The sequence below is a fragment of the Electrophorus electricus genome, chromosome 2, assembly GCF_013358815.1.
Source record: "Electrophorus electricus isolate fEleEle1 chromosome 2, fEleEle1.pri, whole genome shotgun sequence".
NCBI lineage: Eukaryota > Metazoa > Chordata > Actinopteri > Gymnotiformes > Gymnotidae > Electrophorus > Electrophorus electricus.
Genome location: NC_049536.1, coordinates 29,228,969 through 29,245,636, shown reverse-complemented (window position 1 = coordinate 29,245,636; position 16,668 = coordinate 29,228,969). Strand labels below are relative to the sequence as shown.

The 16,668-nt window shown below is 42.2% G+C and overlaps 1 protein-coding gene across 1 annotated transcript in view; it reads right to left on the bottom strand.

Moving 5' to 3' along the window:
- myo10l3 (myosin X, like 3) overlaps positions 1–13,275 on the bottom strand; it is a 48,615-nt gene extending 35,340 nt beyond the window's left edge. The window contains exons 1-2 of the mRNA XM_035521814.1: positions 13,046–13,275; positions 2,151–2,249 (exon numbers count right to left, since the gene is read on the bottom strand). Of these exons, the coding sequence (XP_035377707.1) occupies positions 2,151–2,249; positions 13,046–13,066 (120 nt within the window). The 5' untranslated portion in view covers positions 13,067–13,275. The remainder of the gene's footprint in view (positions 1–2,150; positions 2,250–13,045) is intronic.
- Positions 13,276–16,668: the final 3,393 nt, after the last annotated feature.

Below are 16,668 nucleotides of genomic sequence, written 5' to 3'. Positions count from 1 at the left end.
ACACACACACACACACACACACATACGCACACTGACACACACCAAATAGACAATATGATGTTCCAACTACTGTCCTGTATAAATTCATTTATAAGCTATTCAAGTAAATTATATTAATTGTTAATGATATTAATAAATGACTGTCTTAAATATACACTTAACAGACTGAATGAAAGTCAGACTCTGACTCACACAGTTTCATTTCCAGACATCCAGCTGTGTAATACATGTATCTCTGTGAGGTCAGAATGAGCCAGGCTGAGTTAATCGTACCGCTTACCCTAACCCTAACCCTGACCTCTGCCTCCACATCAGTGGAAAAACAGCACACTTGAAGTCACATAGACTAAAATGCATGAGCTCATGTCCACAGTAAAGTCTCCCATACAGAGGTCATATCCACAATAAAGTCTCCCATACAGAGGTCATATCCACGGTAAAGTCTCCCATACAGAGGTCATATCCACAGTAAAGTCTCCCATACAGAGGTCATATCCACAGTAAAGTCTCCCATACAGAGGTCATATTCACAGTAAAGTCTCCCATACAGAGGTCATATCCACAATAAAGTCTCCCATACAGAGGTCATATCCACAGTAAAGTCTCCCATACAAAGGTCATGGCTGTTTAGGGCTCTCTAATGTTTTGCTGGTGAATTTTCCAATTCCACCAGTAGCTGTGAGCAGAGAAAGAAGAGGCTCCCTGAACACAGAGCTACACATAGAGCTACACACAGAGCTACACAGAGCTGAACACAGAGCTACACACAGAGCTGAACACAGCTACACACAGATCTGAACACAGAGCTACACACAGATCTGAACACAGAGCTACACACAGAACTGAACACAGAACTGAACACAGAGCTACACACAGAACTGAACACAGAGCTACACACAGAGCTACACACAGAGCTACACACAGAACTGAACACAAAGCTGCACACAGAGCTGAACACAAAGCTGCATACAGAGCTACACACAGAGCTGCACACATAGCTGGACACAGAGCTGCACACAGAGCTACACATCATTGAGCTACCATTGCCAGTACCACCATTACTTTCAGCAGGCCTACATAACGCCACTGACCAACACTAAACACTAGAAGATGATTGGAGAGAAACTGGTTTTGGCAGGAGGGAATCTGCACAGCATTCAGGCCATGACAGTGGGCCAAAAAGCATGAAAAATCCCAGTGGCTGCTGGGTAATGGAGTCTCCAGGCACCAAACATTTATCACACATATACCGCCATCTTCTCAATGGTAAGCCCTGCTCATCTCAGACCTTAACCCTCACACTCATCAGACCCTAACCCTCACACTCATCAGACCTTAACCCTAACACTCATCAGACCCTAACCCTCACACTCATCAGACCTTAAACCTCACAATTAATAGACTTTAACCCTCACAAACATCAGACCTTAAACCTCACAATTATAAGACCTTAACCCTCACACACATCAGACCTTAACCTCACCCTCATCAGACATTAAACCTCACACTCATCATACGACATTAACCCTCACACTTATCAGAGCAGTCTATGTGTCCTGTTTCAGAACCAAGGAAAGAAGTGCTGATAGTAGCTGGACACTTCACGAAGTCTCAGTACCCCTCTCAATCTGTCTGTCTCAGTCTCTCTGTCTTTCTCTCAGTCTGTCTGTCTGTCTGTCTGTCTGTCTATCTCAGTCTCTCTGTCTGTCTCTCAGTTTGTCTGTCTGTCTGTCTCTCAGTCTGTCTCTCAGTCTGTCTGTCTCTCTGTCTGTCTGTCTCAGTCTCTCTGTCTTTCTCTCAGTCTGTCTGTCTCTCTGTCTGTCTGTCTCAGTCTCTCTGTCTGTCTCTCAGTCTGTCTTTCTGAGTCTGTGTGTCTGTCTCTCAGTCTGTCTGCCTCTTGCGCTCACTCACTGTTTGTCTCTCTCTCCCTCTTTGTTTCCCTCCTGTTGGGTACTGTGAGCAGAGGAAGAGAACTGTCCTGATACGAGGGAGGGCCAGTATATGACACTCTCTCATAGCTGTTCCTGCTTTTCTCTCTGTATGCGCTGTAGGTCTCAGAATTAGATGAAGGCTTTAACAGTACCAGCAATCCAGAGAACAACCTCAAAGTGGTTTGGTAAAAAAAAAAGAGCAAAGACTGTCTGTCTTACCTCTCCATAGTCTGTGGTGAGGAGAAGAGCATGATCATCACAGCAGGTAACTGTGCAGGGATAGAGCTGCTCTTTCTCCCATAACCATACACGATCACCCTGTAACATACACACACATAGACACAAACACACACACACACACAAACACACACACACACACAGAAAGAATCTGAAGACATTCAGAATATAGAATTTTCAGCAACATAGAACACACAAGTTGAAGTCTTTGAGTACAGCCTTAACGTATCACTGCTACTGAGCCAAGCATGTCTGTCCCATCAGACAGAGCTGGGGCACTTAGTGCAACTCGGTCAGAACTGTCACTCTACAGCGCTGGTGAGATTGTTTAGAAGAGGTCAGAGAGTTCAAGCAGCTGGAACTGGATGTAATTTCTGATTGGCTGTATGGTGATGATTCTGACCTGAGTTCCATTCACTGGTCAGACACGGATGTACAGTCCAGTGCTCTTTGAGCACAATCTGAACCAGTGGAAATGTGGAAACATGATATCAGTAATGCAGGAACAAGGCTTGTAGTATCGGGACTACAGCAATCAGCCCAGCTGCCCTGCTTTCTGAGTTCCGGAGTTTACAGACTACAAACACGGATGAAACACATCATGCCAGACCCTTGTTTTACTTCCTGTTTTCAGGTCATTCATTCAAAATAACAAAAAAACAGATTTGCCGTCAAAGGGGATCCGTGTCTATTTATGTACCAAGCTCATGCAGACACCCACCTCCATGTTTTTACACGGAAGGGTTGGAATGCACAGCAGTGTGGGGCTGATTGCTAGGGCACTTCCTGGCTGTTGTGCTGTGTGCTTTGTTATAGAGTGAAGTGTACAGGGCCTCACACACATGCAGAGAAAACAACGCTAATGTTCACCAGCACTTGTATTCAATAGAGTGTTGAGATAGTGCTTTGTCCAACCAGGCAGCAAAATGAAGAGCTCAATAGTCATAGGTTCCAGTAGGAAACCCAATCCAGGGACAGTGCTCAGTGATCCCATGCCTCATTAACTATTCATAACAACTGACACGTGCAAAAGCCAACTGGAGATCGACAGTCGCTCTGATGTACACAAGGACATAGCCATCAAAGCCTAAAACCATCAGGAAAACATAAACGCATCAGTCAAACTCAACTAGTCACCTTAATCCCAACAAGCCATAATACACAACCAATACAACACTGAAATCATCCTTGGAAGAAGCTTAATAGTGTCTAACAGAGACGAGTCTATACTCTTGTTAAAAGTGTGATGTAGTTGAGATAGTAGAGGAAAAAGGTGCCCTGATAGCTCCTATAACATGACAGCATACAAATGGGATTTAAAAAGGACTCTGAAAGGCAGAGACCTGGGCTGTGAGATTGGCTGAGGCTGGGGTTAGATCGGCTGGGATTAGATCTGATGGGGTTGGGGTTAGATCAGATGGGGTTAGATTGGCTGGGGTTGGGGTTAGTTTGGCTGCAGTTTGATTGGCTGGGGTTGGGGTTAGATCAGCTGGGGTTGGGGTTAGATCGGCTGAGGTTAGATTGGCTGGGGTAAGATTGGCTGGGGTTGGGGTTACATTGGCTGGGGTTGGGGTTAGATCAGCTGGGGTTAAATCAGCTGGGGTTGGGGTTACATTGGCTGGGGTTGGGGTTAGATCGGCAGGCGTTAGATTGGCTGGGGTTGGGGATAGATCTGCTGGGGTTAGATTGGCTGGGGTTAGATTGGCTGGGGTTGGGGTTAGATCGGTTGGCGTTAGATTGGCTGGGGTTGGGGTTAGATTAGCTGGGTTTAGATCGGCTGGGGTTGGGGTTACATTGGCTGGGGTTAGATTGGCTGGGGTTGGGGATAGACCTGCTGGGGTTAGATTGGCTGGGGTTAGATCAGATGGGGTTGGGGTTAAATTGGCTGGGGTTAGATTGGTTGGGGTTGGCACAGTGGTGTATAAGCACAAGGGAATTCCTGCATTGCATTGCAGGGCTGCAGGCTGGGTTAGGGATAAGGGTAATGGTTAGGTGTTAGATGTTAGGGTTATGGTTAGGGATTATGTGTTAGATGTTGGGGTAAGAGTTACAGTTAGGGTTAGGGTTAGGCATTAGATGTTAGGGTTGGGGTAAGGGTTAGGGTTAGGCATTAGATGTTAGGGTTAGGTGTAAAGGTTAGGTTTAGGCATATGAGTTAGGGTTGAGGTAAGGGTTAGGGTTAGGTTTAGGCATATGAGTTAGGATTCGGGTTAGACCTAAGATGGTGTTGGAGTGGACCCCCATCTTGGATGATAACAGTACAATAACAGTATAATGACGTTCTCTATAGAGAGTTCATTAACAGAGTTCCTTAATCCATACTTATCAATCATCACCCAGTACCAGGGCCTCATAATACAAATACATCAAATTCAAAACTAAGAAAAAATAATTAACAAGAATATTTAGAAAATATTTAGCACAATGACTTTGAATCATAAAATTCCATGAAGGGTTTCCCAGCAAAGGGAACGTGAGCGTATGTTGACAATATATGTGTGGAAATTCCAAGGAAGTAAGACAGGATTGTCTGAGCAATCCAGCAGGAAGTGCTGTCCTTAACAGGATTGCCTCATTATAGAAGGACTTTGTGTAATCACTCTGTAAGAACAAAAATCTGAGAGTTATCGGAACAACAGAGTACTGGGGGCAACTACAGATCCCAGAATACTCAGGGAATCTATCACCACATCACTATATCACCATCCTTGTCACTAATCACACTCACCTATGCTTAATAAGTCAGTCGTGTAAAGACTCTCTGTTTCTCTCATTCTGTGTGTAATATTATCACTAGCATCTCTAGAGAATATTAGCCCTTTTTACTGGTATCTTTATTCAGATATGATTGTTTACGGTGTTCGGATATCCCTCTGGATTTTGCTATGGGTACTTTTATGCCTGTCTGGTTTTGACCCTGTCAGCTATCACGTCTCTGACTACAGCAGGGACATTGTTCACAATATATCTGCTCACTGGATGTAACCCTGATTTACAGAGACTATTTATTCTGTATTAAAACCTCAAAATCTTATCTGTAAGCGTCTGTCTGTTCAAGTAGTGTTAAAATGCAATGGAGTGCTTTGAAAGCCTAAGTGTAACCTTGAAATATTCCAGGATAAATATGGGTATTTCCTCAAGGGAGATGAAGAAATAGAACAACTTGAAATAGGTCAAACCATTTGTTTAATAAATAACAAAATATTTATTCATGACCCAGTCAGATAAATGGGAATTCATATCTGACTGAAAAGAACATCCATATTATCTATATGTTATATATATATTCTCTTATATGTTTAATTATACATTCATTTAAATATTTATTTAGGACACTTTTTGTGCTCACTAATTGCTTACACCTCTACAGTAAAATTTATACTCAAACTCCATATTTCATGCTCAAAGACAGTTAGAGAATATGTATATATGGATAGCGATTATGTATAGAATATTTATAAATATATAAAATATGTATATAATATGCATATATGTATATAGTATGTGCAGAATATGTATATATGTATATAATATGTATAGAATATGTATATATGTATAGAGATTATGTATATGATATATGTATATGTATATAATATGTGTATATGTACAGAATTGTGGACAGTCTGTACACTAAGGGGCATCAGTGGAAAGTTTGTGGAGGGCCTGGAACCTTTGGTTCTTCAATGTATTTTTAGGAGATAAGAAGAAGCAGAAAATGATCTCTAATAATAATGTTTGACCCCTCAAACATTGTTATTGGTGCTGGTGACCGTTTTTCACCCCTGCGAACGTATTTGTGTCTGTGGTGCTGGTGACCGTTATTCACCCCTGTGGACATGTTTGTGTCTGTGGTGCTGGTGACCGTTATTCACCCCTGTAGACATGTTTAGATCCCCCACCCCTCAATCACCCCCCGCCCCTCTACCCCGGCCCAGTGCACACAATGGAGGAGGACCACGCTACACTGTATGAAGCAGCCAGGTGCGGGCTGCACACAGGCCAGCTGGGAGTCCCGAGGGCACCATGAGCACAGAGGCCCATCACCAGGCCTTCTGTTCTCCCCGCCGCTCACAGTCAGCCTCCTTAAACGGCGCTCAGCTGACTCCTAACACCCCTCATCTGCATTACAAATAGCCACTTTTCTTACAGTGTTGCTGTTTACCAGTGAAAGTGTGTGTGCAGAAGTTGTGAGTGGCATTGGGGGGAAGGCACACAGTGTTTCCCTCCGACACTGCTGTTGTGTGTGTAACTGCCAGCTCAGCCATTCGTAATGCTACTGTTTAATCGATTCATATTCAGACACAATTTGCTAATTAATGAGCATGAAAGATTAACATGACACTGCACAATGTGCAGCAGCCAGCAGGTAGCCAGCAGGTAGTCTGAGCCTGCGTATCAGGTAATCAAACCAGCTGAACCAAGGCTAATCAACTAAGATTGGATTAGACTTTGTATGACACTTAGTGCAAAGCTCACTGGTTTATTTATTTGCTTATTTGTATGTCTGCTTGCTTGGTGGCTAATTGATGGATTTGTTGATTGATTGAACTCCATGCTCAGTCTGTACAGGTGTGAGACATACAGAGCTAGGCCTTCTTAGGCTGAAGTGCACCTGCTCTCACTCAGGCTGGGATCAAACAGTACACAGAACACACTTTAGCTCATCCTAAACGGTGCTTAGATCCCAAACACAAAAGCTTTCCACAGCTTCCAGCATAAAGGCTGATCCAAGTCAGCTTTTCAATGGCAGGGTTGCAGTATGTGCACAATCACATCCAGTACACTCACTGTCTCCCTCTCAGCACAGAGCAGTGCATGTTCTGGGTGCTCCTGTACCTCACCTGGTAGAGCAGGTGGAGGAAGGTGGAGCTCCTGGGCAGCACAAATACCATTATACTCATAAAACTATGTAACTTAGAACATGAGCATCTGACAAATGCTGTAATGTAACATGTTACACAATATCAGTATATCATTAACATTTTCATATATGGACATACAGTATATAAAACCTTCTGACTGATATTCTGAAGCCACCGTGTTGAGAGCATTGCCCAGCTGTGTAACGTAGAGGGAATGTGGTGCTCTCTTGTGGTAGTGAGGAAGCTCTCGGCATGGACAGAGGGACAGATGTGCAGTCTCTACACACTCTCCATGCTCCCCACATAGCCTGTCCTCAAAAGCCCTCTGGTCTACGCAACCACAAGGGCAACACACTCTGTGCTTGGTTATCTCCATTTAGCCACAGTGGGAGTTAGTGGTGAGGTTTGTGTGTATTCACTGGAGTCTGTTTACATCAGTCGTCTCGCTGTAGCACACCAGTAGCACACCAGTGCCCACCAGCCCAGTCAGAGCCTGTGTGCAGAACCTGGCTCACACACAGCCTTCATCTTCTCCTCCAGCACTAAAGCTGTCATTTAAAGGAACATGATATAATCTAACAATATATAACAATATAATATAACAATGGCTGCAGAGGATGAATTGCACATACAGCTCCTACAAACACACTTCCTTTGACTTCCCCTTTAAAGCGGATACAGCCCGTGCTGACATCTCTGACTTCAGGAGTGTAAGATGACAACAATACAGAGGACAGATAGATAGTGAGAGGAGAGAGAGAAAGAGACTGAGAGGAGAGAGAGAAAGAGAAAGAAGTGGGGGGGGGAATGGAGAGGAATGCACAGTCAGCATCAGCCTGTCTGTGAGCTGAGGGAAATTTCAGAAGCTCAGTTCAGCTGAGGCTGCCCGGCTTTCAGAGCCTGGAACGTTGTCCTGGAGGCCAGAGGGAGTGTGTGTGATGCCTTGGATTGTATCCTACACACTACTGTCCACACATGACTTATTTGTTCAAGTTTTGTTGGCGTTATTGTAATTGTAATGCTGCTGAACCAAACACACTCACAAGTTTCACAAAGGCGATGCTTCATGGCAGGTTCTGGATATCATGTGTAGTGGAAAGTGTGTGAGGGTGTACGGGGGTGTGAGGGGTGTGGGTAGTGGTGAGTAGGGGGTGTGGAGTGTGTGGGGGGGATGTGAAGGTGTATAGGGGTATGTGGACGTTTGGTGGGTGTGAACATCTGGCTGTGGTCCAGCTGTCCTGAACATCTGGTTCTGACCCCCTACTGCATGGGTCAGAGTGTTACCAAAGTCACCTCTGACCTAAACCTACAGTCCTGTAGCTGTGTCTTAATACCACTGTAATTACTGATATCCACAGCAATCCAGGACTGCAGAGGGGAAAGTGTTAGAGTGATATGAGCAGGCACGTAGCCTCACACTGCGACAGTACCGAGCCTAACACGTAAGCAGGGTGCGTGCGGGAGACATCTGCTGTAACGTCTGGGATTTGTTTTAAAGCATGGAGTGAAAGGATTCCCTCTGCCATCATGCACATCCCTCAAGACTTAATCACAGGGGAGGAAACTCCAGCTAAAACAGAACTTACCATCTGGGATGGTAAAATTATTATACAGGCCCAAGGCCTTGAACACACAGGCTTGAGTCACGTCAGTATTCCAGTTCAGAAGTACTTGCTTGAAGAGTTTGAAAATTAAAAATGACTGTTAACCAAATAACCTTAACCGCATTAATAAATGTTCACATATCTCAGGGCAAATGGCAATCATGGTATGTAGAAATTTAATCACAATATGAATTTCTCTAAATGCATTCAGTATAAGGTATCATACACATCACTGACTACAGCATGGAGCTGAAGGCACGTTGTTGGCAGCAGTGTGTGCAGTGTGTGATGAGAGGAGAGTGTCTGTCAGGCTGACACAGAACCTGCAGGAAGGATGGGTCGGGTGGTACTCACTAAGAGACACTGTCACACTAATTTACTGCCTGGAGTTACCAAAGTAATAAAACAGCAAGTCATATTAGGTCGATTCTGTCCATCCATGTAGAAAGAAATTAAAGCCATTACGTAGAAAGAGCTACACAACACAGCTGCCATCCTGGCCTGATTGAACAGTACTGAGGTTTGCATGTGTGCTTGTGTCCTTCTGGAACAGTAGATCAGTCCTTTCTTATTCAAAAGCTTGTAAATTGGATCACAATAATGTCATAACTATGACTGCCATTAAAAAGCAGAGTTGGCCAGAGTGAAGTAAAGCTTCCTGGATCACTCAGGATCTCCCAACTGTTACGAGATGAAATAAAGCAGTCAAACCATAATAGTGTAACACACCAATCCACAGTAAAAGGAGTTTCACCGTCCAATGTCAGAGAACTACAATGACCACATTATGAAGACGTTACTGTCCACAGTCCCACAACCCTGCAGTAATAAACACTGCAGTACATACACTGTAGTAATAAACACTGTTAATAAAAGCAGACAGCCCTGCTGTGTGTAGCAGAGAGCAGGACCCTGCTCATCTCAAAGCTGTTTTTGTGTTTCTTGTCAAGCTCAAAGGAAGAACTGATAAAAACAACAGCACTGAAGGGGAAATTAGAATGTATACAGTTTCACTGAACCAGAAATATAAACCGTCATCTGAACTCTAGCAGCTGGAAACCCCAGTAGAATCAGCAGAACTTGGGCCCTGTCTCTGAGAGAACAGATCAGCATCCCAGTAGACTCAGCAGAACCTGGGCCCTGCCTCTAAGATTAGCGTCCCAGTGCCACCATGATACGATTATAAGCTCCAACCACAATACGTCTCCGTAAAAGGGTTAGGCATACCCTAACACAGCTCATATAACAAAGATTCCATAGCATAGCTCATATAACAAAGACACATGCTTCCAGTGTGGAAGAGAAGCCACTGCGTCTATAAGGAGCTGGTGGTGCAAAGACAAACAAAAGTACCAAAAAAAACTACACTTCAATCTCAGTGATGAAGGGAACAGTCAACCAGTACCCACAATGAAAAGACAATGAAGGCCACGCCTCTCAGGAAGCCACGCCTGTAAGAAAGGTGCAGAAACAGGAACATACCTTCATGAATCTGCCTTTTTAATCAACTTGAGATTTTTTGCATTTCAACATACATAATTTATAAATATGAGGGTATTATTTTTTACATTTTTGATATATAGTATTAAGAAAGGCACTCATGCCTCAATATGTTAAGAGTAGCTTACAGTAGTGTAAATGTGTACATAACTTACACCTATATGGTTACACACATGTGTTAACCTCTGTTAGAACATCTTCAGTATGAGAAGAAGGAACCTGGGTTATATATGACTAACAGCACTGTTTGGTTATATATGACTAAGAGCATGGGAGGTTGGGAAGCAGTGCCAGTGCACTGTGAATCTGAAGGGGGAACTGGAGCACTGGTGAGCTGCAGCTCTTTCAACATTACTGTGTGGACTGACCCACGTGGAGCTGAGAACAGCAGACAGACCACGTGCCTCAGCTGGGTGACACACCTAGTGCCTCCGAGCTGCTGGAGGAAGGATAAGGGTTTGGCTGGAGGGGAACATGGCTGGGAGGAGGAGCTGATGATGGCTTTAGTGTCAGACACACTCTCACACACACACACACACACACACACACACACACACACACACACACATCCAGGCCATTTCCAAATAATAAAGAAAGTTACAAAACTCAAAATGACAAAACAAAGGTCTCATTTCCATTTTTATTTATTTTTTTTATTTTTTTTTTGGGGGGGAGGTGTTATATAAAGGACCTCATACCATCCCTACCCCTCTCCTATTTACCCATCAATAGAACATGTAAAAACGCACATCATCACTTTAGTGACATCATACTGGTCCCATGACACCTCCCAGAAGAAGAGAGAAGAGAGGACTACACTAAGCCAAATGGAGGGAATGCCACACATGCTGAATTAAGATAAGTTTTGATTTTAGTAAATGCAATTCCATTTCTATTGCATTCTTATTTGTACAGTTTTTTTTTTAACTGCGAGGACAATCTCCCTGAGACAGCATGACACAGACACAACAGCGAAGACAATCTCCCTGAGACAGTGTGAGACAGATACAACAGCGAGGACAATCTCCCTGAGACAGTGTGAGACAGATACAACAGCAAGGACAATCTCCCTGAGATAGTGTGAGACAGATACAATAGCGAGGACAATCTCCCTGAAACAGTGTGAGACAGATACAACAGCAAGAATAATCTCCCTGAGACAGTGTGACACAGACACAACAGCGAGGACAATCTCCCTGAAACAGTGTGAGACAGATACAACAGCGAGAATAATCTCCCTGAGACAGTGTGAAACAGATAAACAGTTTATCCTCTACTGTGGGATGAGGGTTTGAGGTTGGAACTTTCTGAAACTTGTTTGAGGTTCATCTGTGACTCCACCAAGAATGTAAAAATGTTTAACCCCTTCTCCTCCTTCATTCATTAGTCCAAAAATGTAGGCCATTACACATTCAGGTCTCTTCTGTAAAACTCTTTTTTGCTTTTCGACACCTCGAGGTATCTCTTTTCCCGTAAGACAACTGTTATATCAGTACACCAGTATAGCACAATTCTCTCAGCACCCAGAGAAAATACACATTTTATCTTAACTTATACCATTTAATTGTGGTCCATTTCACTTCTACTACATATAACACTACTTAAAAAGCTATAAAAATATTATATAAATAAAGAGTGTTGTTGTTTATCCCTTTGAAGACACTGTGCAGTAGGCAGATCTCTTGCTGTAGTGCCATTTGTCCTCAGTGCCAAGAAAAAAGCAGGCTGCCACTCAGAATGTCTCTACACTGACAGATTTAGCCTTTTATGTTAGAGCAAGATTTAGGGTGAGCTACACTTGTGCTGGGTTGGGGTTCTGGGATAAGAGTGTGGGTTGGGTTGGGGTTCTGGGATAAGAGTGTGGGTTGGGTTGAGGTTCTGGGTTAAGAGTGTGGGTTGAGTTGGGGTTCCCTTATTAAGGCTGTTAGAAGATTGTACAATATGTTATGTCAGTTTCAGGAACCAAATCAATTCTAGAACTTTGCCTTGTGTAGGAATACATTTTATGGACATTTCATTAAAAAAATTGTAGTTGAATTACTGACAGACTGTTCACCTTATAAATAAAATAAATAGTACATAAAATTCAATGTGTGTATTACACTGAGCAAATAATGTGTCTAGACTAAGATGAGTAGAAGCCCTATTTTGGATAGTCAGCTGTGCCTGTGTGTTCAGCACAAGGGTGAAGGCTGGATTACGACAGGAACAGACGATTCACACACAGAAAATCAGCAGGACAAGATTTTTTACCTAAGCAATTGATAACAGGTATCCTACCAATCATTTATGTTAAATTCTAATCTACCTTTGTAGTTTATTTATTTACATTTGCAGTTTATTTCTCTCTTTTTTGTGTTCTGAGTGTTCGGCAGGCACAGGTGGCCTACAGAGATGATCCTGTAGTGTAGAATTTCCTTTGAACCAGCCTCACTGTCTGGGGGGGGGGGGGGGGGGGGGGGGCACTACATTTGCCAGATTAATCTTAAAGAATAAAGATTTAAGATTTACAGAGAGAGACAGAAACTGTGTAAATCATACACTATATCTATATTATACTATCACATAATACATCATACTGTCATTCAGAAAGAAAACTCACTTTAGAGTGATGTACAAAAAACCTCAAATATTTTTCCCTCATAAAATTCTAACACGTAACAGATTAATAATCACACTGGCGTGTACAGGGCATCACCCAAGACCCTTGGGCGCCTTCTCTCCTTTCTCTCTGAACATCACTGTTAGATCAGGAACTACGGCGATGTTTTGTCGCATGAAATTAAATTCGTTTATTTTTTCGCCGAATTTACAATAAAACCACGACTCAAGCAACACATTTGAGAGGATATTCGTAACCCATCTGAAGGCATTGGCTCTGGTAGGCTAATATGAATAAGTTACTTCTTACCTCAACAAAGAAGGTATCCATTTCCAGCCGGTCCGCTCCCAAAACACGAGCTTCCTTTAGGAGGGACCACCGTGCGCTCGGCGCTCAGAAACGCTGCTGGCAGTTTACAGATGCGTCCCATTCACGCTCTTAACAAAGGCGAGAAGTTCCCATTGGACTGTGACAGCGTAATTCTACAAACTTTTTTCTTTTAGGGGATCTTGGATAGTGAGACGAGCACGTTCGGTCCTCCGCCGTAGTTCAAAGGAAACTGACGCGATGCTCCGTCCTCGCTCGCACGCACGGCGTGTCCTGGTGTATCTTTGTGTTGTTCAGTGGGAATCACTGAAACCGGCTGGGAAAGCTCCAAGGGGCGGGGCTTAGGCTGACCCGCAGGACACACCCCTGCAAAAAGGGGCTACTGTAGCTTCCATTTATTTACATTTTTCGTTAGAAATAGTTTGCGCAGTTAAGACATAAAACAAAACCTCACTGAAACTATTTAACTTTACATTCTTCTACAGTATGTGACTTTGACTTTTAAAAGTTAAACCCCTGTGGCTTAAATCTAATTTATGACTTATGATGTTCTAACAAATTATTAATAATAATCTCTGAACAAACATTGTGCTACTTAAAAGATGGGTACTTACACATGTCTTGAGTGAACAAAGAGGAAAGAAATTCTGGAGAAAATTACTTCACAAAAAGCCCCTAATTGAAACTGAGCATCGTTAATGATATGCACTAGAACCACTGTAAAGGCATGTTTACTACTCTAATGGGTTAATTACACCCAAACGACCTCCACTAGAGCTTTTAGTCAACTCCCTAAGGCATACAGAAAGAGCCAGGAGCTCTGTAAGGCTGAAAGGGCCGAGAGGGCCAGACCCTAAACAAGACTGAGAGGACCAGGCCCTAAACCAGATCGAGTGGACCAGACCCTAAACCAGACCAAGAGGACCAGACCCTAAACCAGACTGAGAGGACCAGGCCCTAAACCAGGTCCAGGGCAAGGCAGGATAGAAAATTGTTCAATTTGACATACACCAAACACTTTAGCTATATGAGTTCTAAATCCTATAAAAATCAGTTTTAAAATTTGGTGATAATTCTGTGGTTGTACAGCCAGGAAGCAGGTCTTCTGGGGATTAGTTAATGTTCTTTCTCAAGACTCTGTCTCAGATTGTTATCATCTAAGTACTCAATACACACAGGCTCTGGACACACACACACACCTAGACACACACACACACACACACACACACTGGGAGATATTACCCTATGCTGGAGTGCTCAGAGTAGTTTTAATTGATCTCCTAGCAAACAAATCAACATTAATGTAGTTTAGAAAAAATAAAGCCATTTACAAAACTCATTATGTAATAATTCATTTATTTGTTAACAAGTACATCATGCTGAAGAAAGCTCCATCATGACTGATGCATGCTGTAGCTAAAGTCATGCTGTTAGTATATATTCTGTTAAAGGCACCCTTGTCTGTACTTTATGTTTATAAGAAGTCAGTTGTTAATTTTTTTTAAACTTTTTTCAAGTTTTTTGTTTTATTGAAATATTGCATTCTGATTCTGACTATATATTTAGTGTTTGATACAGCACTTTTATGTCAATACAGTTGTCAATATAGTTGCCAAATAAAGTGATTCATATTTAAATTATTAAAAATTGCATTTGTAAGCCACAGTTTAACAATCTCAGTTCAGTGGTCACCACTTTACAAAGCACAGTAACCCAGTCTAGACTGGTTACAAAACTAACAGGTGTAAAGGTAATCCCAGGACACTCTGTAATCATTTAATCTGAACTCTACAGTGAAGTCCTCATGAAGCCCTTTGTAGTCAAGATATGAACACATGACATAACCACCACTGGTCCCCATTCACAAAGGTTCACATATGTATTGAAATACATACATACATACATACATACATACATACATGCATACATACATACATACATTATATATATATATATATATATATATATATATATATATATATATATATATATATATATATATATATATATATATATATATATATTAATATGCATAATCACTCATGTATTTAACAAGAAAATGTTAAAACAATGTTAAAACAATATTACAAATATTAAAACAATATTAAAATAATTGCATTTTATAATCCTTACTCATTTTTATTTGTCTGTTTTGCCTTTTACGTACAACTTAACAATAGTCTGATCTTAACAGTAGTCTGATCTTAACAATAGTCTGATCTTAACAATGGCAATGTACCTGAACTGCTGTGTATCTATAGCTAACGTCTGCAGACCTGTCACCCTCACAACACTGATATACAATACAAGGGGTTAGTGCGTAGTTTAGTGATTGTGTGTGTGTGTGTGTGTGTGTGTGTGTGTGTGTGTGTGTGTGAGTGAGAGAGAGAGAGAGAGAGAGAGAGAGAGAGAGAGAGAGAGAGAGAGAGAGAGAGAAACAGATCTAGTACTATTCTCAAGCACTAGAATGAAAGTGTTGGAGTATACTGAGAAATATCTGTGGCTGTATATATAAATTAATTCTGACAACCCTGATAACCTAATGTTAACTCCATAGCCTCTTATCATCCGTGCCAAACCTTTAGTCTGTAGGTGGGGAGGTTTGTGTCTGTGTTAGTCTGAGACTGACACATATGGACAGAATCAGGTGCTGGTGACAGAGCCAAGCAGCACTATTCAGAGGAACATACTGAATACTATTTCCATCCCTAGTGATGTCACCAAAAACATTTACAGCACCACATACCCTACACAAGTAAAGACATCCTGAGAAAAATCAAGTGTGTATTAGTGCTATGCTATGGCCCTTTTAAACAGGGCAGTGTGGTTGGTGAACACAATTTGTTTTGAGGAGGGGAAGTGATCTTTTCCTTAACAATCCAACAAGTTTGTGTCAGGACAACACAAAAGGGATGAAACCTTGTTTCTTAATTAGCCTCTCAATACTCAACTGACCTTCACACCCTTAAACATAAACCCTTAAACTTAAGCCTTTCTTCCACTGCAGGGACAGAAAAGGCAACGTGTGTGTTATCAGACAGGGTCCCAGCAGTACCTGAATAGAGGACAAAGATACAAAACAATGGAGCTGCAGCCACTAGCTAATCTGAGCCTGCCCTGAGGGAGTGGGGGAGGGGAGAGGAAGAGGGAGGGAGGGAGGGAGGGAGGGGAGAGGCAGAGGAAGGGAGACAGGGAGCTCAGACAACCTGTCTGTCTCTCTCCAGGACTCATCTGTCCCCAGAGAATAATTGCATTACCCAGTCCGGACCCTTTTGTTTCCTACAGTCATTTTTCATTTCATCTTAAACCATCAGATTAGAATGTATAATGGCATGTATAATGAAACCCTTCACACTTTGTCACCTATTATAATGTTGTTTTTAATAGGTTAACACATGATCAAGACTTTACCTTGTTGGTTACTTTATTTAACCCTAACCCTTACTTTATTTAAGGGTACTATAGCTTAATCTTACCCTAACCCCTACTTTATTTAAGGGTACTATAGCTAACCCTAACCCTTACTTTATTTAAGGGTACTATAGCTAACCCTAACCCTAACCCTTACTTTATTTAAGGGTACTATAGCTAACCCTAACCCTTAC